Below are 26,033 nucleotides of genomic sequence, written 5' to 3'. Positions count from 1 at the left end.
AGTAGAAGACATCCATTTCCAGGGCTGTCAAGGCTGATCAAGCTTCACCTCACTAAATTCACCTTTAAAAAAGCCCTAACCTGCTTCCTTTTCCTCCTATACACATAAACACTTTTCAGAACCTTAAATTTATTGCCTCACATTTACCTTCTGGTAAAGAAAAAAAGAACCCGACAATTTTGTGGAAAGTCAGAAAAAATACTTGTTTACACCGAAATGTCAACAAAAAATGGTGAGGGGTTGTTGTGGACAAAACATGAACCAGGCAAAATCTGCCAAAAACCCCTTGAAAATTAAACAGTACACCAAATGCGCTCCTGATGACTGACATCCATCTGTGTGTCAGTTTGAGATCTTTCTCCAGCTTTCTGAAATTTTCCAGAGCCCTTGCTTTCAAAATGGGATTATACCCACATGAATCATGCAAAACCTTTTTATTTAGGCTTCCAGGAGTATTTTACCCCTTCTCCTGCAAGTGGCGAAGAAAGAAATACATGATGGAAGATTCTCAGCAGATTTCATAAATTTGGAAAGCCATTTGGCATCAACAGAAAACCAGGGATAAACTCCTCTAATGAAACCAAAAGAACGAATAAAAACAAACCATTACATCAAAAAAGTAAGAGCCACATCAGACTTGATCAAAATAGAGCTAATAAATATCCTTGGCTACTCTATCCAGCAATCACCTTTGAGTGTCAGCGCTTCATTTTTCTCAGCAACCCTTCTCTGAACTCCTACGAGGAAAGAAAGGGAAAGAAAAGCTGCACGTCCTTTTGAACAGAACAGCTGCCGTAAACTGTCAGGACATTTGCCGTGACCCGTTGAAGGATCACAAGGCAAATATGGAAAAACACAGAGCATCAGCCTGTGTCCGGGGCACTGAATCTGCTCCAGAGGCACAGCCAGAGCCACAATGTACCGACAAATGTATCGGTGAGAGGGTCTTTTGGCAGCGCTGCAGCTCGAATTATCTTCCAGGAAGCAGAGCACAAAGTAAGGAAACTACAGGACAGACCAGATTCTTCATGCTTCTGTGTTAGTCTCTTCCTCTTTTATTAGTCGTAAAGGTTAGTCTTGGCAATTCAAATAGCCACAGTAATACTAGGGAAAGCATTTAACATGCAGTAACTGCTTATCCACTGTGAAGAACTGACATGTAATATAATTACTGATGTTTTCACTGGGCTGGTACTATCTAATATCTCTGCTAAAGTCAGTAGCAGCACCCCATTATTCTGTGCTTGTCCCTGTTGCCTAGGAAAAAAACTCCAAAACACACATGTATAATATTCTTTGGCCATCAGGTGAAAGCCCTTAACTCATTTAATCTTCATATTTTTCTTCCTTTTTCTTAAGTCTAGCCACTGCGTAAGTCTTTTTTTCCCCCCTCAAATTAAAACATTAAAAAAATACATAATCATGTTTAGGCTATTTTTAGCATAACTCTATTTTACTGATTTTATTAAAAACATGAAAAAAATAAGCTTAAAGGAAAAGATGTATGCAAATAACTTCCATCCGTATCTAATATAATCAGTCAACTAAGAAACTTTTGTGGAAAAGCCATCAACTTCTACCCAAGAATGTCACTGATGACCGAATTAAAAAAATACTCACATTAACACCAAAAATCAACATTTTATACAGGAGCATGTGTAAATGAAATATATAGCCTGGAATTTACAATATGTTCCAGTATGGTTATGGATAACTGCATGGGGGAAGCAGGAGAAGGGAAGGAGTTCGGCTGGAGTGATTAAAGTGCACACATGAAAAAGACGAGTATTTTCTCAGCTGCAGCTGTGTTTTAGGTGGAGAGCACACACAAGGCTCTCTTCACTTTTTTTATTGGAATATTTAGGTGCTCGGGTAAAAGGAGGAAGTGGGATGGCTAAATGAATAGTGTGTGCTCACGAAGATTCAATCAAGGAATGGCAGCTCAAAACAATGAAGCCTCAGAAGCAGGCATAAAGGTTTAATAGTCCAAATGTTTGCACACGTGTACTTATGTCCAAAATTTAATCTGATAACCTGTCTTCAAGGTTTTCCAGTCCTTAGAGTTGAAAATGTCAGTTTAGTGACCAGTTTAGCTTAATAGTTACTCAAACGCTATGAAAACCTACTGATACTGAAAATACTTATTTCCTACCATCATGCTTGCTCTTGTAAAGATGAGAGACATCATATGTGAAAATAAAATACCCAATATATGGAAGAAAAGATGACAGTCACTGCTAAGTGTCTTATAGTACCATTAGCTTATTCAAACTCACGTCTCTTAGATTAAACCAATGCACTTAATGTTTAAAAGTCTGTTGTTTGAATACAAATGGATTTGGTTTACATTTCTTTTAAAAATGTTTGCATGCACGCCTGATAAATATGCTGAATTTCTTGACTTCATACCAGGAGTATCTTTATCTTTCAGTTTATCGACATTTTCTGTTTCCTATAACAGAATGAAGTTGAATGCTCTGCGGGAAGCAGGTGGTGCTCTAGTCACTTCACCTGTGACAACCACCATTCAAGTGAGCTGGGTGAGTAGAAGAGGAAGACTTACTTTTTAATTCTATTTAGGCAGGAAACATTTTTTCTACCAAAAAAAAAAAAAATTAACTACTATCTCAATTATTTTTGAACAGGACTTTTTCTAGATTCGCTTAATTCAGAAAGATACCACTAAGGAAACAAAATCAAATAGTGTATCAAGAAGATTCAAGAAGTTAGTGCCTGAAGTTCTTAATTTCTCTATAGATCCACCAGAACCTGACAAGAGCCTTCCAGCTCCCCAACAGCATTAAGGTCTTAAAGCCTGACCTGAAGGGACCACCTCTGGTAGGCGGGGAAGGGTTTAGCTTTGTTCCTGGAGTGGAATCTATCCAATGTGAATATCCACTTTGGAACTGTAAATAATCATATCCATGTTTCTTGACCTTTTGATTTGGGAGGGTCTCAAAATTTTGAGGAGAGGAAGTGCAAAAATCCTGCATATACCTCTCCACTTACTCTCAAGTAAGAAATGTTTCTCTAGTCTCTTGGGCCACATTCTGAAACCACTTTGCACAGAAGACTCTATAGAGGTAGAGTGAATAAAATTTGACCAAGAGCATTATGAGCTGGCCCTTTGTTAATCTGTCTCAGCCACACTTACTGCACAATGATTTCTATCTAATATAGTTGAAAAACACACAGCAGTCATCCAACACATGTTCTGTACTGAGTTAGGGCAACCCACAAGGAAATATAACCCACAAGAGTAACTATAATTCCCATTGAGAAGCCTGATAGTTACATTTGATTCCAGAAAGACTACGGCAACCCAGCAAGACCACTTAGAAGACAACTGAAACTTACGGAATGTGTTGAGAGACTTGTGGACTCAAATGTTTTCCTAATATGTTTAATGTATGAAATAATATTCCATATCTATTTTAATAATGATTTGTATTGTAATAATATAATATTCCTGATCTATTTTTTCATCTTGGCACAGACCAGCAAGAAGCTCAGAAAGAAACAAGAATTCTCCCTCTTGCTTTCTCTCTCACAGGTTTACAAGGAATAAGAGAACAGACCAAAAGCTTTTGAGTCATGTGGTTATTTTTATTCAGATGTGTTCTACACTAACACAGTCTGACTCTTCCATAGAATAAAAGAAAGAGTGTTTTTTTTTCTACTGAAGCAGTTTACCTGCCAGTGTTAGGGACTGGACACCTCTTTAACTCCTACTGTTACACAGGCAATATACACGACATAAATATCACAAAATGCCACTAAATATTACGGGACCTACTCTGCATGCCATAATCTGTAAGAGATCCATTATCATCAGTAAGAAATGGTCTGGTGAGGCCACTAATACTTCCTGTATTAGACTATCAACATATCAAATAGTTAAACAGACCTGGAGAAGACATCAAGTGCTAATGCCATGTGGCAAAGCGCAGATTTAGAGTTATAAATTGACACAAATGCAGGAATTAGAAAAAAAAAATAATGTCTAACACTGATTGATTTGATGGGATGGAGAAAATGCCCTCAAACCAATTAGAATATATACACTTTGCTATAAATCATAAAGACTAAATTAAGCTTATATACCATGCAGCCTTGTTTCTATTCTGCTAACAGATAAGACACAGCATTTTATGACATGACTACATAGCTTAAATGGGAGAAGAGACAAAAGCAGACACAAAAATAAAGGAACCAGAGAGCTCCTCTACTGAAGACAGGAAGGTGCATCCTCTTTTAAAAAGACACACTTTGAAAATGGTGTCATCAACTTTCAAAAAAGAAAAGCCATTCTGAGGTCCATTTCAGAAACAAAGCCGTTAAATACACACATGCCTTAGCTGGCTTAAGTGAGCCAACTATCACTTGGGTACTCTGAAGCTTGGGTGCTCTGAGAAGCCTAGCCTATATATACAGCAGGAGGATGTGTTCAAGGCATATGACGCAGAAGAAACCATTATAAAAAGCCAAAACCAAGCAGTGACTGCAGGAAAGACACAGAACAATGTGACCCATCTGCAGCCTAGAACTCTTTCATGAGATCCTCCGCTTAAGCCCTGACTCCAAAATAAAGCCACAGCAGGACCCTCCATCCTGAAAAGCTTAAGCAGCAGCTGATGTGGGAGCTCCTAATCTTACATTTCAGTCTTCTCTCCAACAAGATCTGCAAATACAGGAATGCTTAATAAAAGATAGATGCTAAATGTAGTCACTACACGAGGTCTCCTATCAACCGAGCAATGTGAGAGGGCAGGCAGGGCCTAGGATAGAGGCAACAAGTGAGGACCCTGAAAACAGAATCCTTAAGGGTATCGTGTACCCTCTAGTACTGTACTGCTATGAACTACGGGTGTTAATTCAGTTTGGGAAACATGCTTTTGCTTTTTGCAGCAAAGAAATGTGTCAGAGGATGCGTAAAGTCTGTTTCCCAAAGGAAGAGGTACCACAGAGGCTGAGCTCATATAGAAAAAACACTGGAATCCAGGATCCAGCCCTGCTGAAACAGGGAAGGTGACCACAGCTGAAATGCTAAGATTATCCACCTTGCTTGTGGCTCTGCTGCAGAAAGCTTCTAGGACAGCACATGCCTTTAAAGTCTTACTCCATAAGCCTGAGAAAACTACACAAGTAAAGCACCCATCAGGAGAATATGACTAGAATGTAGTGACCTCTGGTGAAAGCGAAAGAAAAGATTCAGAAATGCTTTACCTGGTTTAATAGGTAGTAATTCTGTAATAAAGTCTTTTTTTTTATTTTTTTTTTTTTATTTAAACCAGACCACTATCAGAGATACAACACTGAAATAACTAAGCTTTTTGTCCAGTCCCGTATATCAATTCCTACATAGTTTTGCCATTACAACTTAGCCGGAAAACAATGCAGTGATTTCACATCTGATTATGTCCTCTGAATTGGAAAGCAGATAAATAATATTTCCTATCCTACTTTCATTCCAAATGCAATGACCACAACATTAAATACATCGTGGCAGACAAGTAGAAATTAAATTAACAAAATAGAAACAATATGATTTATATGATTTATAGCAAAAACATTCTGTTTTCTCAAAGTCAAGAACACTCTTGGTACTCCTAATTTTAAAAAGTAATTAACATCAAGATATTAAAAATGAAAAATTTCCCCTTCACCTACAGCATTCTGTCATTATAGAAATTGATTTATTGTGTTCTGTTACTCATAGTGTGTAAAAACATGATGTGTATGATAAAAATAATATTTTGTTCTTTTTTTTTTTTTTTTTAATTTTTTGAACAGCACAATTAGTGAAATTACTCCCTCGAGCTAAGAAACTCTCCTTTTTCAAGGTCTTTTACAATACAAATAAAAATCTGTCTTTTGTAAACTACTATGGTGACCTCTTCTGGTGAAAAAATATATGACCTCTAACCATGAAAACAATCAGATTAATCCTCAAAGGAGGAATTACACCTGGCCCACTTCATAGTTTATTTTTTTAATGCCATATTCTTGAAGATCTAGATGGCATTTACAAATCAAAACTGACACACAGACTACTAGATCATTAAGAAAACATTACAGCATCCTGCTGTATTGGCAAAAGCCTATACAAAAAGCTTTGGCAACTTTTTGGAAAAAAAAAAAAAAAAATAGAATCATCTTAGAGTAAGATAAAATTATAACTGTATCTATAAGGGAATTAAAATTTGCAACGAAATGGAAGGATAAAAGGCTACCTAGAAGTTACACAACGAAGGAAGCCTGAAAACATAGATGGACATAAACATATGCACAGTTTGCTGAAAATGGGGTTTTTCCTTTTCTTGTATAAACTTTTTACATAAAAACAATAATTGACATGGATCTTTAAGTAAAAATACTCCTAAACACTTTTTAAAATTTTTAATCTCAGTCACTTAGATACTGTGAGGGAGTTGATTCTTCCCCTCTACTCCACTCTTGTGAGACTCCTGCAGTGCTGGGTCCAGCTCTGGGCCCTCCAATTTAAGGACACGGAACTGATCCAGTGGGTCCAGAGGAGGCCACGAAGATGCTCGGGGGCTGGAGCACCCCCCTGTGAGGACAGGCTGAGAGAGCTGGAGGGGTTCAGCTGGAGAAGAGAAGGCTCCAGGGAGACCTTAGAGCAGTCTCACAGGGCTGAAAGGGGCTGCAGGAAAGCTGGGAAAGGGCTCTTGATCAGGGGGTGTAGGGATAGGATGAGGGGTAAAAGTTTTAAGATGACAGAGGGGAGATTTAGATTAGATCTAAGGCAGAAATTCTCCCCTGTGAGGGTGGTGAGGCCCTGGCACAGGCTGCCCAGAGCAGCTGTGGCTGCCCCCTCCCTGGAAGGGCTCAAGGCCAGGTTGGACGGGGCTTTGGGCAACCTGGGCTAGTGGAAGGTGGCCCTGCCCAGGGCAGGGGGTGTGGGACTAGATGATCTTTACGCTGTTCTATGATTCTTTGAACTTAAGGTTTGCCTATGGTCATGCAAAAACTCTGTGCTAATACATCAGCAACTCTTTGAGAATAGCTCAAGACATTCTTTTCTTTGAACAACCACCCGACAATACTAACTAGTGAAAATATATATATTTGTTGCATGATATGCACACACACCTGAAAGCTTTGTACATCAGGAAGCAGGCATGTCCATGTAAGTTTCATTACCTTCCAGAGAAGAAAGTGGCTGAAACCTAACTTTAAACACTTCAGTAAATAAGATTTTAGAGGATCATTCTTAGAATAGGGAGTATAAAAGGAAGAATTACATACACATTATAAATGTGAAAAGTCAAAAAGAACAGTTAAGCAAGCAGAATTTCTGTAATTAAAGACATCATAAGCAATCAGCACTCATTTGATTGATCTGTTGAACTCACAGGGAAAATTTCAAAAAGTGAAGGCGAAAAGAAGTAAAATGTTTAGAGCTCTGGGAAATATGGTCAATGGAAATAGAGTCAACCCATGACAGGAATCCAAGGTCATGATAAAACTGCATATATTTATTTTAAGAACAAGTAGATTAACACCAACTCTAGTATATAAAGATTAAATTTTTGTCATAATTTAATTATTTATTACCAAACCATCTCTAAATATATCAGTGAAAAACTGAAGTATGAAATTACTTCAAGCAGGTAGTTTTCAACTAAAAAAGAAATAATACTATGCCTGTTCTCTTAATTTCTCAGAATACACATTTTGAAAGAATTTTCTGTTGATGAATAACAAGCAAAAGGTAAGGATGATGGAACAAAAAGACGGCTGTCAGGTTTTGCCTTCTTCAAGATGAACACCCTTCAAGAGCCAGGTGCCTGTCAGAAAAGTTCATGTGGGTGCAGCCCTGCAGCTCAGGCAGGAATCACAAATTCATTCTGCACTCAGCCACGCAGTATTTAAGGAGCACTTATGAAAACCATTGGGAAGGTAAGCAGATAAACACAAGTAATTAGGAGTCGATTCCATCAAAGACAGAAAGTGAACAGTGTTGACTCAAGATTAAGTATTGACTGTAGGAAATCCCATAATCACTGTTCTTGACTCGTGTTTGGAAGACGCTATTAAAAAGGCAAGTGAACCCTGACAAATATCTCCATGAGTACCAAAAGTATCTAGAGGGTAATTAAGTAGGGGAGAAAGAATAAAAAAGACAGTTATTTTAACAAGCTTTTTCTTCCCCGTTTTTACCAGATGTATTAATCTATTTTTTAAAAGGAACTTTAAACCAGTTCCAAAATTCTGACGCTCACGTGCCTGTTGAGAGCAGGCTTTACCATGTAGTCCATAAAAAGGCAAGAAAGCCTCTTTCCCTCCCCTACTCTCAAGTTGTTACTCTTCAAACATACCACCCTGGCTACCCACGTTTTGGTATTCAGGCATGGTATGATAATTTGTGAGGCTGTATCTCAAGTACATAAACACCACGTGGGCAGGATTATTTCAGAAATTTGTTTTTAGTATAAAATAGAATAAACTCTCTCTTTTCAGCAGTCCCAGTTACAGAACTGCCCATAGTCACCCCTCACACTGCTCTTTTGGCTCAGTAGGCTGCTCAGTTTTGCCAGTTTGTTCTGGTGATCAAAATGGAAGATTTCTTAAGAGAGTACCTGCTCCAATATTTAGGACATGAGATACCGGAAGAAATGCACACAGACATCAGACAGGGCCTTTTTTAGAATCACAGAATCATCTAGGTTGGAAAAGTCCAACCATCAACCTCACACTGACCAGTCTCAACCCCACCAGATCCCTCAGCGCTGGGTCAGCCCGACTCTTCAACCCCTCCAGGGATCCCGGGGACTCCCCCCTGCCCTGGGCAGCCCATTCCAACGCCCAACAGCCCCTTCTGCACAGAAATCCTTCCTCAGAGCCAGCCTGACCCTGCCCTGGGCAGCTTGAGGCCATTCCCTCGGGGCCTGGCGCTGGCTCCTTGGCTCCAGAGACTCATCCCCCCTCTCTGCCCCCTCCTGGCAGGGAGTTGCAGAGGGCCAGGAGGTCTCCCCTCAGCCTCCTCTGCTCCAGGCTGAACCCCCCCAGTTCCCTCAGCAGTTCCTCATCAGACCTGTGCTTGAGAGGCATGATAGAATTCTTCCAGAAGGCCACTAAAGGTGAGATCATGGTTGAAGTCTGTCACAGACCACATGATCAGGATAAGGCGGCAGACAAAGTCTCCTATAAACAACTCAAGAAAGTTTCTAGATCGTGCCCTGTTTTTTATAGAGGACTTTAATTCAGGTAGCACTTATCTAAAAAGCAACACAGTGAGATGCAAGTTATCTGAGAGATTTCTGGAGTGTTTCAGGAATAACCTTTAGATGCAGGTATTGAGTGGGCAACTGGGAATGAAATACAGCTGGATCTGCTGTTCAGATATAGAAAATTAGTTGAGGACAGAATAATAGATGACAATGCCTTGGATGTAGCATCCAAGATATAATATAATTCAAGATCCTGAAGGGAGTACAGATGCTACAAGTTTAGAAGGCAGATGGTAATGCAGTATTGCCTTAAGTGCGGCAAATGCTTTATTCACAACTGTGGCCTGTTCCATTTTGCTTGTTTCCCCAGACATTGTACAAGAACTTTCTCATGCAGCAGATCCTAAATACTGATGGATAGACAAGTGAAAAAGCTCCCAACAGTACAGATCGAGGGCCAAGGAAATCAGGAGAAACTAGAGATTCCTTATCATACCACACTACATGTAGCAATCTTAATTAAAAAAAAAAAAAACACAAAAAAAAACCAAAAAAAAACCCACACAAAACCAAACCAACTGCAAGTGTATTTAGGCTTTGTGGATTGTGAAATAACATGTACATTGTTTTCTACCCAGAAATCTTGTGATCTATTTTAAGTACTATTTCAAACTGTAAGTTTCTCTCAGAAAATATAAAAAATTCAGGAGTAATTATATTCTTCGCTGTCTTGTTCTGTTGGTGTGCATCAGCATGATTCACTGTGCCGATGCCACTGTCACTTCCCTCCTTTGCTGGCTTGCTAAATAGTTGGAGGGAAAAAAACCCAATTAGGAATTAACAAAGATCATATAATGTTTGTATATTAAAAAAAAAAAAAAAAAGTTAGATTATTTTAGACAGAGCTGACAAAAAACCCCTCCCAAGAGTGGCAGTGAATACACAAAATATTTAGTAGTACAAGAACAAAAACCTCCTTCAAATGACAGCATTTACAAGTTCAATACAACTACTGAAGACTACTCTTACTACCATGGAAGTAAACTGATTTTACCACAGTGATGGTGAGATTTACATGTTCTCTTTTCTTCATAAATGCAAAGAACAGAAGTTTCCTTTAAGCTGAAGAAAGAACAACAAATAAAGCAATGGACAGCATTTGGGGAGGCATCAGCTTGTATCAGAACCTGTGGCTATGCAATCTCTTCAGTAGTCTCAAAGATGACAGATTGGCCTTAACATTCAAATGCAGGGCCAGAGAATCGTATTTTTTTTATCCAGAAGTCACTCAAATTTTCAGAGACTTGAACACATATGCTTGGGGGACGGGAGGAGGAGAGTAAAGCTTTGGGGCTTTTTTTTTTTTTTTAACGTTAAGTTCCAGCAGCTGCTTCTTCAACCCCATTTTTCCATTCAAACTACAAACACTGCTTTGGAGGGCCTTCTTGGTACGATATTCTTTCCTTGGTATATTCACATGGCTTCTCCGAATGATGAAACGTTTCACACTTAACAAGAAAGTATCTTACACCACCCTGAAGTATTAAGAACATTAAAAAATTAAGTCTTTAAGACACAAGACCTCATTGGCTTAGGAGACATCTGCCGTTACATCTGTTGCTAATGTGCTGTATCTACCCCAGTGACGCATATTATCCAAACTTGTATTTGGCTTATCATTTTACCCTCTCTAAGAAAATACAAAAAGTGTCTACAAGTATCAAAAGCTATCCTTCTTGTCAGGACTTAACAACTTTCAACATTACAATTTTGAAGTTGATCCTCCCAAACTATTAATCTACTTCAATATAATGAAAAGCAGTTTTTCCACAAGCGGGAGAATACCACAAGCATCACATACCAGGATTTATTTACTACTGACACACTGACAGGGCTGTACAAAGAATTACCGTTTCCTTCAATCAGGAGAGAAACAAATAAATTTCATTTTGAACTTGATCCCATAGATGCTTTGCTCCAGTTTTGTTTCTTACCATATTGGCAGTCTCCACTATTATCAAACACTTTCAAGAGAGCAGAGTGGCATGGAAGGCAGAATACATAGGCATGTGTTCTCATATTTTGGTGAGAGAAACTCTCTCTGGTTACCTGAACAGTCAGCTACGGTATGAAGTAGATGAGAGGAACGACCGACTACAGTATAAAGAGAACAATGCTCTCCAGTCTTCTGTGGGTGTTTATCCACTCTCCTGGGTAAAATGGGAGATGCAGTTTGAAATTCCTTCAGGTAGTGGTGAGGAGAAATGCTCCAAGCAGGAGCCTAACCCTTTAGCTATCAAAACCAAGAAACCTCACGACTCTATGAAACAGAACTAATTTAATTAGCTCTAAAAGCAATCTTTCGCATGTTGTAATTGAAATTAATTTATTTCAGAGCAAACTCTATGACTCACAGTTTTAACAGAAACGCTTTCTAGGCGAGTGAATCTACAGTAGCCAACAGAACAGCTAAGCTCTGAGCTGGCTGTTTCTAGGAAGGAAGCTCAGGAAACATCAGGGAGGAAAATAAACTCAAGAGAGGTATCCTCCGGGGTAAGGTTGTAACACAAGGTGGCCAAGAAATTGTTCCAGCACTGCCACTGACTATGCATGATTCATTTGTTAGATGATAACATCACTTAAAAATAGCGAGCAATGCTATGTGGGCACTACGTGAACCACACATCTGTCTTCAGCTGGTTATTTTTTTGTTGAACAGCATGTGTCTGCGCGTGCACACACCATCTACATAAAAACAACCAGCTAAGCACTGAATCCTTGCCAGTGCCAGTATTACTGTTTCGGGTGGTGGTTATACTGACATATATCCACATCTTTCAGTGAGTATGAGACTACGTATGATTGGCAGAATACTGCACTTTGACACTGAATATGGCTTAAAGGCCAAGAAACATTTGTTACAAGATTAACATTAATCAAAATCCCCAAATAACTCAGGGATTCTAACGATAGCTTAGTCAATTGCCACAGAAGCTGCACATACTAATGTAGTCTAAGCCATAGGAAAAGAAGTAACTGATTTTTATTTTCAAACCAGATGGAAAACAAAAATCCATCACATTAGAAGTCACCACTCAGCAAAAAGAAATTACAGTAAAAATACTGAGATTATCACATATTGAGATCAGATGGTTTGAGTGGTTAAAGTACAGATGTTGTAAAAAAGTTTAAAAGTTATTTACTCCATTTTTATCAAAGATGTTTCATCTCCATTCTTAACTTTCTACAGGTGAAGAGGGGCAGGGGGTAACAGAAGAGAAACATTTTCTAGAGCCCTCATGCAAATCATCTGTATTTTATTTCCCACCTACTTCAAATTAGCGCTTAAAAATACTTCATGTATGTTGCAACAGTTTATAGATGGTTCCTGATGTGATTTTATAGATGGTTCCTGGATGTGATTTCACATTCTTAAGAGACTTAATAGCTCATGGATGGTAACAATCTGTAAATTAGTCACTCAGTCCAGTGATAAAAATATTGTTCCCTGGCTACTGTGGAAACAATAAGCAACCTCTGCATACCTCCAAAGTGAGCAGATTTTTCTTCACAACACCTGTTGCTTAAATTACTACTCTAAGATCCTAATAGCAAGAAAAAGATATTAGATAAGCATGTCTTTATGCTTTTGCAAAATATCAAGTACAAAACTTAAAAGTATGCTCAGGAACCTGACACCCAGTGGATTGCCAACAGTAAACAAGCACCAACTTCAAAGCAAAACCACCGACGCACAGAAGTGCGATTGAAGTTCTTCCTTCCTGTTCTATACACTAGTAAACTAGTCTGACAGAAATCACTTGCCCCCAAGATTCAGATACTTCTGAAGAGCCAATTTTTTACTCTAAGACTTAGAAGAGATATATTTTAAAAATACATTCCTGCCTATAGAATAATAACCTCTTCCACACTGCATAAGGCTGATGAACACCAGTTGTCCACTATAAGAGCTACAGGGAGACTCTCATACCTTAAGAAAAGCAAGTACATAAAAACTGTTAATCTATGAAGTACTCTCATAGTGTACAGATTTAGAAAATAATCATCCCCATAAAACTATGACCTTCCATTAATGAAAGCAGGTACTACTTTAAATGTCCTAGTAGTATGCGCAGCATGAAGATTTAAGTTTATCTCTCTTGTTCACCTAAAGCAATTTAGATTTAGTCAAACTGATTAGATTATTTCCCCAAAAAGTTCACTTACCATCCAGAAAAGGGTTCCAGTGGCAAATTCAGAATAATGGTCTATAGTAGATAGTACACTGAATATTAAACAAATCAACACCAAGAGAAATCTGCAAAAAGAAAACTGTGTTTAGTGACTCATCAAATTGAAATGTAAAAATCTAGATCTAGTTTTGTTTCCCTTATTTATGTAACTTTTCATCACAAATTGAAATCCGTTAATTCTTCCTACTCAAATGAATGTTTCATCATTTTGCATTCAATAATTTTTAGGAAACACGGAAGAAAAATGACACGAAGGCTGAACACAAATCAGTTGGTAAAACATTAGCAAGCATAATTTCCCATTGAAGCTTGTCATAGCGGATGTTTCATGTTTCACTGATTGCTATATAATTTATGTGGTGTCGTGGACAGGTATCATAATAGAGAATGCATTAATTACAGTGGAACTAGACATATGACTGGAGTGAGGAACAGTAAATTCAATGAAAAAAGTTCCATTAAATGCATTCCATAAATATAAAACATACATAAATACAGAAGAAATAGCTACTACCACAGTATTTCCAGTATCACCACTCAGATCAAGAAAAAAATTCAGAAGTCTCAAAATATATATTCCTACCCCCCAAAACAGTTTAAAAAAAGGCAAACTGAAAAGTCATGAGAATTGGAAAACAAAATGCACAGCTGAATCCCAGTTGATTAAATGCTTAAATGTTGGCAAAATACCCATTACTTTGATGTGTACAATGTCTCAGCCATTTTTCCACCACTGGTAACAAGTTAAACATTTTAATAACTGGTGAAAACAAATGATTAAGAACTCTGATGGACAGACCAGAAAGACAGACTTCTGATATATTTGCACTACAGTTTTCACCATCTCTTAAGGTCATGCAGAAAACAAGAGAAAAGTAAGAAAAATGAAATTTCTTCTACTAACAGCCAGAAATATTCCCTCTTGTGTACTGGCTCTTCCAGCTGTCATTTCCTCTGATTCCATGCCAAGAGGCTGTATCTAAACTCCCGAACCAGTGATTAAAACTTAATAGTCCTGCATATGATGAGGCATTTTTCCAACGAGAAACCCTTCTGAAGGACATAAACATTACTGACAAGGCTTGTTCAAGAACTTCAAAGTAAATGACAGACTAACAGTACAGCCCTGGTGGGTGTAGGATTAAATTTGTGAGATTTCAGCAAAGAGAAATGAACACACTAACTATACTTGGTGTGATTCTGGTAGATTTTATATGAAAAAATATAGGAGGAATTGCTTATCAGGAACATTTCCTGTTGCTGCGAGCTCCACCAAGAGACTCCCCCCGTCCAGCCGCAGCCAGCCAGGATGGCCACGGCCATGGCCACGCCATGTAATGGGCTTGGCATCATGCTGCATGGTTTGGGCAACACTATGAAAATGGGAACCCCCAACTGTCTCGGGCCAGGTCTTTGCTTTCTGTGCAGGGGGGGCTGGTGCAGGGGACAGTCCTCAGGCATCTTCCAACTTGTTCCTGTCCCCCTAGTGTCCCAGTGTTCCCCACACATGCAGAGTCCTCCCAGCCCATACGTGTTAGTGTTTGTTCAGCTGCCTTGTAAAGTGGCGGGCCCCGAGCCTGCCTTTTGCTCGTGTTAATTAACTTTCTATTCACGTTTAAACTTAATTATTCATTAGCTCTCAATAAAGGATGTGTTTATACAATATGTGATATCCATTTTTATGGATACAATTATCTTTATATTTTCTGTATAGGCTCTATATACACATATAAACAGCATAGCTACGTATTAATGAAATATATTTATGCATATTTGTACTCTCCTTTACATACATATATATAAAAATATATGTTTGCATACACACACACAAACACAGTATAAACAGCAGCCATTTTGCAAGGGGCAGGAGAGTTGGTGCAAGTTAACCACTTGACCAGAACGGTGGGAATTCCATGACAAGTGGGTTGGACAATGGCCAGGGGTGAGGCTTCCCGGGGAGGTGGGGGCATGGCCCATGTCACTGCTCAGCCATGCCCCTGTCCTGCCCCTGTGAAGACAGGTTGCAGGAACTGGACTTAGTTAGCTTGGAGAAGAGAGGTCTTAGTTTTTCTTTGCTGCTGTGAGCCAGGCTACCTCGTAATCTGCAAGGTGATCCAGATATCATGTATCCCAGAAGAGTCAGAGCACAGCATCAGCCAGTATCCGTACAGTGAGAATTACCATGTAGGAGAAAGGCAAGAGCCTTACACTTCTGAACATGCAACAGCCCCAGATCTCAGCACCCCATACAGCCTTCCTAATTACTAGTGTAATTAATCACAGTACTTCATGACTACGCCATAATGTCCTTCAAAATCTATTACAAATGAAACCCAATCACAATGATGCAATGCAAACCTTGCAAAGAACTTGCAGTGTTGATGGTACAGGAAGGATAAACTTTGATTTTGCCCATCCTAGAATATTACTTAGGGTTTTTCAAAAGGCAAGAAAGTATGTTTTTCTCCTCTGGCAAAGCTGAATAATACTCAGGTAGATCCAGTTCTCTTGATTATGGGATTCAGTTTAATTACCACTGGATCAACTCCTCTGTGAACATTTTTTGCTCCAATAAGTAGAAGGAGAGAGAAAAACAGATTTAATCCCGAAGATCCTGATAACATAGTGACTCATGTTGAGGATCTTTTCCTCATTCACTCTACAAACTATCACAACAAACACTAGTGACTAAAACTATGTCAGTAGAAATAAGTGATGAATTAGATCTTCACATCCAAGCTGCAAAGACAAGAACAATAAGACTGGAACAGGTACAGCAGATAAAAGAAATGAAGCATGCTCTTAGGGCAAAATTCACTACTTAGAAGTCAGTATAATCATACTGATTCATTATTTACATGCAACTTCCATTAACACTAAATTTTTAGTAGCCTAAATAAAATGGTGTCAGTTTTGAATTCCAAATGGGATTCACCTTTTACTAATAAAAAGCTAAAAGTTACCAGAGTCATTAAGGTAATAGATAGTTTATGCTTTCTAAGAAAGTAATTGGCTGTCAGAGAGAAGTGAGAGTGAGGCTGCTCCATTAAAGTCAGGCACCGAGGGTGATGACATCCCATGGCCACCCTCTAACTCATCAGTATGCAGATTTACAATACCTAAGGAGGGCTGAGGTGGTGAAAGTCAACATTTAAGCATTTAATCAACCAGCCCCATCAGCCCTTCAGTGATTTGTCACACAAGGTGAGGTGGGGAGGCAGGTCCAGCATCTATTCAAGAAGCCCAGGCAAGAACAGGAAGGGACATGACTGTAACATGGGTCCAAGGTCTGTCCAAGAGACAGGGACTGGTGCAAGACTGGAGACAAAGCTACCTACAACAGAGATTCAGGTTTAGCACTTGCAAATAACTGCCTGTGTATAGAAACACCCACAATACATGTTTGTCTCAGAGGGTAGACTAAGCCAATAGTCGTTATGCAGCACATTCAAACCATAACTAGAACCAGGGAAAACTGGAAAATGCTAATATCAGTAGACACACAGGGCCCTTCAGCTTTCCTCTTCCTCTTGGAGGAATGCTTCAAATTTTTAGACTGCCGCCGGAACCCCAGGAACTCTGAACAGAGGATAAAGAACACTGAAAACAATTTGCATTTACATAATTGGTACGCTTGGTCCAGTCATTCACACACTGCAAGTCAAATGCATGTAAGTGCTAACACAGGCAAAGAGAGACAGTTGTTGCTCAGCTGCCACACAGACAACAGCTGACTTTGTTCAAGCCTAAAACTGGATTTGAAGATATTAAAAAAAATATATAAAAATCTTTCTTAATATCTGAACTCAAAGGGAAAGCATGATGCAAGAAAAACTGAAGCAAACAAACTTCTTACCAGAAAGGTTAAAAAAAAAAAAAAAAAAAAAAAAAAAAAAATCCCCATCTTTTATATGTGTTTGTTCCTTGAAACCATCCTAGACTCAAATTCAGCATATGACCCTTTTTAAGGAAACTGGATAATCAAGTATCACATGGAGTAAATCTGTGCACTTTTGCAGACAAAAATATGAATGAATCTTTAGTTGAACAATATCAAGCAGCTAAATGAGCACATTCATAGTTAATAATTCAACGTTTCCCAAGGCATTTGAGCATGGCCAGCAGGTTGAGGGAAGTGAACTCAGCACTAGTGAGGCTGCGTGGACAGTTTCGGGCTCCCCAGTGCCTCCAGGCAGCAACACCCAATCCTGCTACTCCTTTCACTTCAACATACACAAGTTGCCGAGCATCTTATTCAGCAGTTTTACTTCCATCCCCAAATGTTTCTCTCTCTTTGAAAATAGTGGTATGTTATAGGGGGTACAGAGACCTGTCCAAGTCATAATAAAACTGATACACTGCTTTGGCGAGCCCCTACACTGGCCAAAGGTAAGCCAGCCAGCAGAGGGGGCGAAAGTCCTACTTTCTTCCTAGGATACTCCAAAAAAAAGAGAAAATCAGAGCAAAGCATTGAGTAGAGACACTGAAGACAAGCCAGGCTATGTAAATGAAAAGAGCAAGTTGATAAGGGGTTTACAGCATACGTGCATTGCCAGCATCCAACACTAGAAGAGTCTGGGCATGGGAATATGCAGATCTTTAGCCTTTCCTTAACACGCTGCTTTTCATGTAAAGAAAACGCAGCTATAGAAGTAAGGTAACCCGAGTTGTAAGATTCTCCTTTTCTTATTGCATTGAATACAAGAGGAGTATCTTAGGACATGGAAGCCCTCACAGGCAGTGAGTACCCCACTCAGCTGGATGCTGTGTTCCATCAGGCAGCTTCTTTATCCAGACCGTTTTTACTTCCAGTCAGCAACGTCAGTGAGGGGTAAACGGAGAGATACACAAAGAGGGGAACAGATTTTTCCAAACATCGGGACAGTGTCAGAAGCACACAGAACTTGGGCCTCTTGAAGCTCAGACCATACTCCAGTCCATCAATAGTCGGAGGAACACAGGAACTTTGCTGGTCCCTGAAATAACCACATCAAACAACTCAAGCATAACTTTACCAAGCACTTCTTGAAACCAGTCAGTCTCTTGGTTCTCAACATTTTTATGACACTGATGGTCCACTCCTACCATTGTTACAGATCCTATTTCTAGGCAAAATGCATGTATACAGGTACGGAAAGCTTCCTCTGAGTGCAGCCCCTTAATTTCTTTCAATCCCTGCCATTTTAGTTACCTCCTTTCAAAATCTCTTTGTCTTCTTTTACTGCCCTCACTAGTAATAAATAAAAAGTCAGGGGTTAACTGACATTCTAAATATTGTCTATCAAGATACTGAGGATGACACTACACCTTTTCATCTTTTCCATTCTAAGTTAAGCAGAGAAGAACTGGATATTCTTACATACCCTGCAGATATTATTACTACATCTTTAACCACATCTCCTATTAGGCCTCAGAAAAAGTAACCAAATCTGTAAACCTAAAAAAAAAAAAAAAAAAAAAAAGATGCAAATTGCCAATATGTATGTGCATAAGGACGTATAGGGGAAGACAAATGGTGTCATTTATTTCCTAAGGGCTCCAGAACTGTCCAAAGGCTGCCAATACAGCCTGAAAGTTTTGTAACTTCCAGTTAATTGTTGTTTTCCTCCTGTATTTCTGTGCTGAAACTCTATCTCTTTTTCCATTTCTAAAACACACACTAGGGGCCCTTTAAAGGACCCTTTAAAATCACTAAATGTATGGCACTGTATATTCTGGGCAGTGAGGCATCATTTTGCTAACACGGGACAGACTGGACATTCTACAGATAAAGTATCATGTCCTCATATAAAATACATTTATTTGAAATGTAGAATCACTGATGTTCACTTTTGGTCATAAAAAATCAAGACTTGATTTTTGCAAGACGGGAAGGGCACCTGGATACATTCCAGTTTCAATACTCTCTCAAATCCAGTTCATAATGTAAAACCCTCCTGGTAATGTCAAGCAGAAAGTTCTTTTTGTACACTGTGCTATTAACAATTTCAAGCACTGAAATGCCCACATCTAGTGACCATTTTTGTCCGTTCTGTCAACTGCATGACAACAGAATGATACCTAAAAGGACATGAAACCTAAAGGTATTGGTGAAGACATGCTTGAGACGCATTCAGAGCAAGGCAGGCAAGGATGGTCTCAGCTTTAAGCAGTACTAGACTACCATGCTGTGTTATTCCAAGACAGCTCAAAGTAGGGATGGATGGGCTTGAGACTCTTGACCATGATTCCAAAAAATTAGAAATTATTGCAGCCTGTTTATTGGAACCTGGATGATAACAAGCCTGGCATGGAAATATTAAGTAATGTCAGAAAACCTGATATTAGGCCTGAATGCCAGAAAGCACAAGGAGACTTTAGCAACTAAGATCATGATGGGGAAATGAGTAGTTTCTTTGCCCAAGTGATAAAAAGCCATGCTCACCTGTGGCAAAAGCAGCTGAAGTGTAAGCATGAGGGCAGCTCACATGAGGTGAGTACAGATTAAGTTGCAGTGAGGACAAAGTCAAAGATAGCCTTAGACTAATGAGTGAGTAAGGGCACCAAATTCCTCACAATTGCCAGTAGCAAGAAGAGCAACAGCAGCAACAAAAAAACCCAAACAGAAAGCAAGCTCAGTTCAGAGGCAGTTCACCTAGTCAAGCAGTAAGGCATGAACTGTCTGTAATGTTGTTCCAACAATCTCGAACCACAGCACAGCCCTGGCACAGAAACAAAAGGTTTAGAAAAGAAGACCGTACAATAATTTGTATGGAATTAGACACATGCTGCAGGTATCAGTATTATTTATGAGTTTTTAGAGTTAAAACAGTGAAAGTTAAAAATATTTATAATTAAATTTAAATAGCTGTACTGTTATATAATACTGAGTCTAGGAATCAGTACACTAAGAAAGATGTAAAACATTTTCAGGTTTTTATCTTGAATATCAAGATAATATAAAGGTAAGAATCCCAAAATGTTGAAAGTGTTATGAGCTGTAAACAATCTGGATGATGAACACAAACACACTCAAATACATCAAAATATAATTAAGCTTCTTGCTAGCAAAGGCATCTTGACAAGCACATGGCATTTATTGCTTTCTGTATCCAAAGGTCAATTTTCATGCTCATGAGAGCTCATACTTAAATTTAATCCTTTGTAATTTTACATGCCATAAAAGTGAGAATTACCTGCTGACTTCCTGACATGTTAAAAAAATTTTAAAAATTTAAATGTGTACGTTGCAATGACTATTTCAGAAGCTGTAAAAGATGCTGATTCCATGACAGCAGAATTTGCTCCTGACTTCAGCTCTGCTCCACAACCTCTTGCTTGAAAACATGATCTTAAAAATAACACACTACATGTTGCCCTTGTCCATCTGAATCTACAGAGACCCTGAAACAATGGAAAGGATGTGTCAGGGCTCTGAGGGCACCAACAGGCTCTAACTACCCTGAGATCCATGAAGTTCAGCCCAGTACGCTGGGTTCTCCCTCTCCCACTAATGCCTCATCACCCACTGTCCACCAGCAATCCACTTCGGGTCATAGTACAAGGGCAGCCAGAATAGCACAGGAGGCAGATTTTAATTACTATTTTGTTGAAAACTTCAGTACCTCATCAACTGGCAGGGCTATGGACCACATTAACATTCCTGGGAACTGGTGGACAAGATGCAGGAAGCTAAAAGAAGAGTTTTTTACAAGTCCCCCTCCAAAACCAGACATTTGCAAAGCGCAGGGACCCACCTTGACAAGAAGAGGGTTGCTCTTAGGACTCTGAGGGCATCAACAGGCTCTATTTGCTCTGGTCAGCCTTTTGGTAAGCTCAGTGCCCTGGCAACATGTGTGATTACTTCCCAAATTTTCCATAGACACGTAGGGCATGTCTGCAGGAACGTTACTGGAGCTGAAACAGGAACACCTGAGCTAGCTTAGAAGTGGCTAGCCTGGGACCTGCAGATGGCAGAGGATCTCAGCACAGGTCACCTGCCTAAAATGCTAGGTTTGCTTTCTGGCCTGCTGCCGTAGCAGTATCTGATCTAGCTACTTTAAAGTGAGTGTCCCGGAGCAACATGTCCTCAGGGAGCAGGAAACCTGCAGTCCAATAGCTGTGCCATCTTGTCAGATGTTAAACACAAGACTTGACGTGGAGTACAAGCTTCCTCCTTGCTCTGTGCAAAGCAAAGTGAGATTCTTCAGACAACAGCAGGATGACTTACATGAGCTTAGTGGTACTAGCTTCAGAAAAAGAGAAAAGCAGGATGCAAGCCTGAAAAATAATCGCTAACTGTACGGAAATTAATAGCTTCAACAACAGTGCCATTTTTGCAGCTGTGTTCCACAGTGTTTTGTATGTGGAACAAACCACTCTGAATTGACAAAAACTGTATTTTATTGTCCGTACATTTCAAGTATCACTTGGAAATGCTGTGCAAGGTTATTTAAATTTCATTCTTTCCATGAATAATGCGAAGAAAAAATACTGTTCAGCGGGTATATACAGCATTAGTCATTAGACAGAAGATCCAGAATACAGAAATAAATATTTTTTCTAGTGTGTATAATCTCAGTAAAAAGCTGTCTTTCCAGTACTATCTACCAGCAGAAAGTAGTGAACACACCAAGACTTTCAGTTCTACTGCTCAGGCATGCACTTGTGAAGGTTTTCTGTCGGCTTCCTTCAGGCTCTGTGAGAGTCTTACACCATCCAGCTTTGAGTCCCAAAAGACAGGTTCCTCTGAGTGTAAGAGGTGCCTAGAACCAAGGCTTTCCCAATAGCAAGAGCTCCTTTTTGATCACAGCTCCCTAAAATGCTGGAAACCTCCCCCACTAGCAATGCTTTACATTTCAAACACATCTGTTCTTCTTTTTTCCAAGGAATCCCAGAGGATCTAGACCTGAGATGCTCTAATAATTCTGCTGTACAGTCTGAGAGCTGCTGCAGTCTGTCACGGAGAACAGAATCATCTTGGTTGGAAAAGACCTTGAAGATCATCCAGTCCAACAATTAACCTAACATTGACAGTTCCCAACTACACCAGAAACACCTGCTGAAGTGAGTGGGAATGGCAAGTCCCTAATTACTACTCCTCACAACCAACATGAAAGTAGATCTTCTCATTCTCTACTTGAAGTTTTTAGAAACTGAACTTGAAACAGATAAGGGAAAGTATTACCAGCCAGAGTCAGACAGACTGAAGATGGCAAAGTAACAGGAGCATTTTAAGCTAGGCATAAAAACATCTATAAAACCCAAAATGGTACTGTTCCAGGCAGTGATCTTACAGTATATAATTTCCCTTTCACTTAACACAGAATCACAGAATCATCTGGGTTGGAAAAGACCTTGAAGCTCCTCCAGTCCAACCATGAACCTCCCCCTGACCGTTCCCAACTCCCCCAGATCCCTCAGCGCTGGCTCAGCCCGACCCTTCAACCCCTCCAGGGATCCCGGGGACTCCCCCCTGCCCTGGGCAGCCCATTCCAACGCCCAACAGCCCCTTCTGCACAGAAATCCTTCCTCAGAGCCAGCCTGACCCTGCCCTGGGCAGCTTGAGGCCATTCCCTCGGGGCCTGGCGCTGGGGCCTTGGCTCCAGAGACTCATCCCCCCTCTCTGCCCCCTCCTGGCAGGGAGTTGCAGAGGGCCAGGAGGTCTCCCCTCAGCCTCCTCTTCTCCAGACTGAACCCCCCCAGTTCCCTCAGCCGCTCCCCAGCAGACCTGTGCTCCAGACCCTGCCCCAGCTCCGTTGCCCTTCTCTGGACGCGCTTGAGCCTTTTTGGGGTGAGGGGCCCAAAACTGAACCCAGTGAAATGAAGTGGACACAACCTCAGTGTGAAGAAGCTGCTCTTCCTTCTCACTGGATATGTGTGCCCTGGAGGGGAGGCAAGAGAGGGCTGGAGCTGAGACCCCTGAGGTGCTATTCAGGACCCATGGTTTACATAACAGCCCCAGAGATATGTTTTAGCCATTGCTGGTGATGCTTCTGCCATAGCTGTTCATACTCTCAGTGAGGATATTTCCACAGGCTATTGGAAAGAAGCCATGGGATTGAATTGGGTGAGTAAGCGGTATCTGTGTTAGGACAAAGGTGCTGGAGACAAGTAGTGGAAACAAAGGTGAAGTCCTCCCCAGACTCCAAGTAAATCCACTCCCATAGAAACAGACAATCCTTTCGCACTTTTTTCACCAATACAGTGGAACAACCTTCCCTCTTCCCTCTGATACCTTTAAACCATCAGTCAGTGCATACTGCCTTCATATTTTTTTAAGGTTACTGTCTCTGTCATTGAGCCATGCACCAGAATGCAGGTTAGTTTTGAGCAGTCTAACCTTAAAGATAAATGGCTTAATTAATTGCCAACTGATCTACAGAATCCAACAAACTACAGCTCTGTTGCCTCTTAGGCAATCAGGAAACCTCCTTGTGAATCGCTCCTAACAGCCTCTGGGATGCTAAACATAGCTCTAACCAATGACCCTTCTAAACATGCTGGAGAAAAAAAAAACATGGGCAAGCGCCAAATTCCCTATAAAGAGCAGAACAATAGTTGAATATGTGGTAACCACAAACAAACCTTTAGCAAGACTCATCACTAAATATTACTGGTTTGTCTTTTGGTCTCACTTCATGTTTTTGTTTGAGAAACAAGCTGTTCCTCAAAACACAATGGCAAAGTCTACCAGTGTTAACCTGTCAACAAGTGACAACCAGATCCTGGGTCTCCCTAAATATTTCTGATTAGATTTCTGGAACACTTTTAGGTAGGGTAAGTGGATGGGTGTGACTTTTAATATTGTTGGTTTGGGGTGAAACTATTTAAAGCTTGTCATGTGGCAATTTCCCTTTCCCCACCAGCTGCCAATTTGGCCTTCTTATGTTCCCCGTTATCCATACCCTCTCCTGCAATGGGAAGTTCTCTGTGCTGCAGGGGGGTGAAAACAGGGTGTGATTGTTTACTTTCTTGCAAGCAAGTTATTTACACCAACAGAGAACAGGCTCACTTGTTGGCAGCTGTTCAGTTCCTAAAGGGAACAAGCTGATAAGGAGGAGACATAAATAATTACCAACCAGTACAGTTCGTCTACTCTTTCCTATCCTAAAAGAACTGAGGTGCTGTTTTCTGGCATTTTTGAGTCCTCTTTGAGTCTTTCTGTGATTCCCAATGATGCCAAGCCATAGGTTGAGCTATTACTTCAGCAAACACTTGTTTTCCTTTTCTACCATACACCTGCTATAAATAGAGGAGCATTTCCTTTCAAAACACCTGGCTTCCTTTTCCTTCAGATTTTTACTTGTGTGAAGACAGAAACTTAGCCAGATCACCTATGGCCAGACTTCTCCTCACTCTCTTTTTAAAAAGAAAAAAGAAAAAGAAGAGTTTTACTTATCAGAAGAAAGAAAATTATCTGCGAATTCTTCATTTCATTTTGGATTCTCACTTAACCCAGTTCACACCAACAGAAGAGACATTCTTTCCCAAGAGGGGTCTTGCTGTTATACACTAAATTTTAGTATTTCTTGGTTTCTCCTAAATCCCTTAAGCCTCATGGATACAAAAAAAACCAAAACAAAACAAAACAAAACAAACAAACCCACAACTGCTTTGTCACCAGTGTTTTTAAATGATTATCTTTAAATCTGTTTCATGCGCTAAGAAATTTAAGTAAGAAGTGCTGGTGCATTGGACTGTTGATCAACAGGGGTTAAAGGTTACAAACGACTGCCTCTGTGTCCTGATCTTCCTAAACACTGCTTTGTTTTGGAGAGTAGCTAGTGTGACTGTAAACATGCTTCTGTTGTTATTGTAACCAGGGACAAATTCTGTTTCATAGATAACCGGCCATGAGCATGGCCTACTGAAGCCTGCAAACACTTGGAACTAGTAGGTGAACTACAACACTGAGAGCACAATGATGTCAAGTACTTTATCAAGGGTGAACTCTCTCAAGGTCGTGCTATAACATTTTCCATAGAAGACAAGCCTATTGAAAGCTCTTAAAGGAGAAGTATTAATAATTCCTCCTTTTAAGTTTTGATTCAAATAATGCCATTTCCAGCAAAGACTATCTGTGCATGTGGTTTTTTGGTGTTTATTTGCTGCAGATAAGTGTACTTGAAGTGTTGATATATGAGATTCTTATGTGAATGTTATCTCTTGAATAACAAAGATATGGGTGAGGAGGGGACAAACTTGTAAACCGGTAGACAGAGAGATACCCCTTGGCAACGAAATACAAAATATTGTCCTTTTGGGCTTGCCAAACTTAACCGATTCTGAAAAGTTGCGTTTAGAGAAGAAAACACTTTTAGAAAAATGCGAGCTCTACAGTGAAAGAAAAATCAACAAAAATTATTATAGAAAAGCTGCTGAAAGCTCTGCTCTGTAGTATTTAGATGCCTTGATCATGGGTCACTGATGTTTTTAACATGAGACATGTCTTCCCCCTGCTGTGCTCCTTCCTCAACACTGAGCTGCTCTGACTTACTTCGCTATGTGAAAGTCCTTCAGCTGGATAATCACAAATGGCTTATATATGTCTCCAGTTGAAATTATACCCAACCACCTTTTTTTTTTTTTTTTTTTTTTTTTTTTT

General features: G+C 39.8%; 2 protein-coding genes across 2 annotated transcripts in view; one reads left to right on the top strand and one right to left on the bottom strand.

Moving 5' to 3' along the window:
- Window positions 1-26,033, bottom strand: part of LOC113490642 (potassium voltage-gated channel subfamily KQT member 1-like) — a 479,623-nt gene that overhangs the window by 445,669 nt on the left and 7,921 nt on the right. The window contains 1 exon segment of the mRNA XM_026867187.1: window positions 13,422-13,512. Coding sequence (XP_026722988.1) covers window positions 13,422-13,512 — 91 coding nt within the window.
- Window positions 23,312-26,033, top strand: part of MRPS35 (mitochondrial ribosomal protein S35) — a 47,072-nt gene continuing 44,350 nt past the window's right edge. Inside the window, exon 1 of the mRNA XM_026867221.1 lies at window positions 23,312-23,332. The gene's annotated coding sequence lies outside the window, so the exon portion shown is untranslated. The remainder of the gene's footprint in view (window positions 23,333-26,033) is intronic.

The sequence above is a fragment of the Athene cunicularia genome (assembly GCF_003259725.1).
Source record: "Athene cunicularia isolate RWA chromosome 1 unlocalized genomic scaffold, athCun1 chr1_part2, whole genome shotgun sequence".
In the NCBI taxonomy this organism is placed as follows: domain Eukaryota; kingdom Metazoa; phylum Chordata; class Aves; order Strigiformes; family Strigidae; genus Athene; species Athene cunicularia.
Note: the sequence above shows the minus strand (reverse complement) of the source record. Positions and strands in the feature narration are given on the sequence as shown.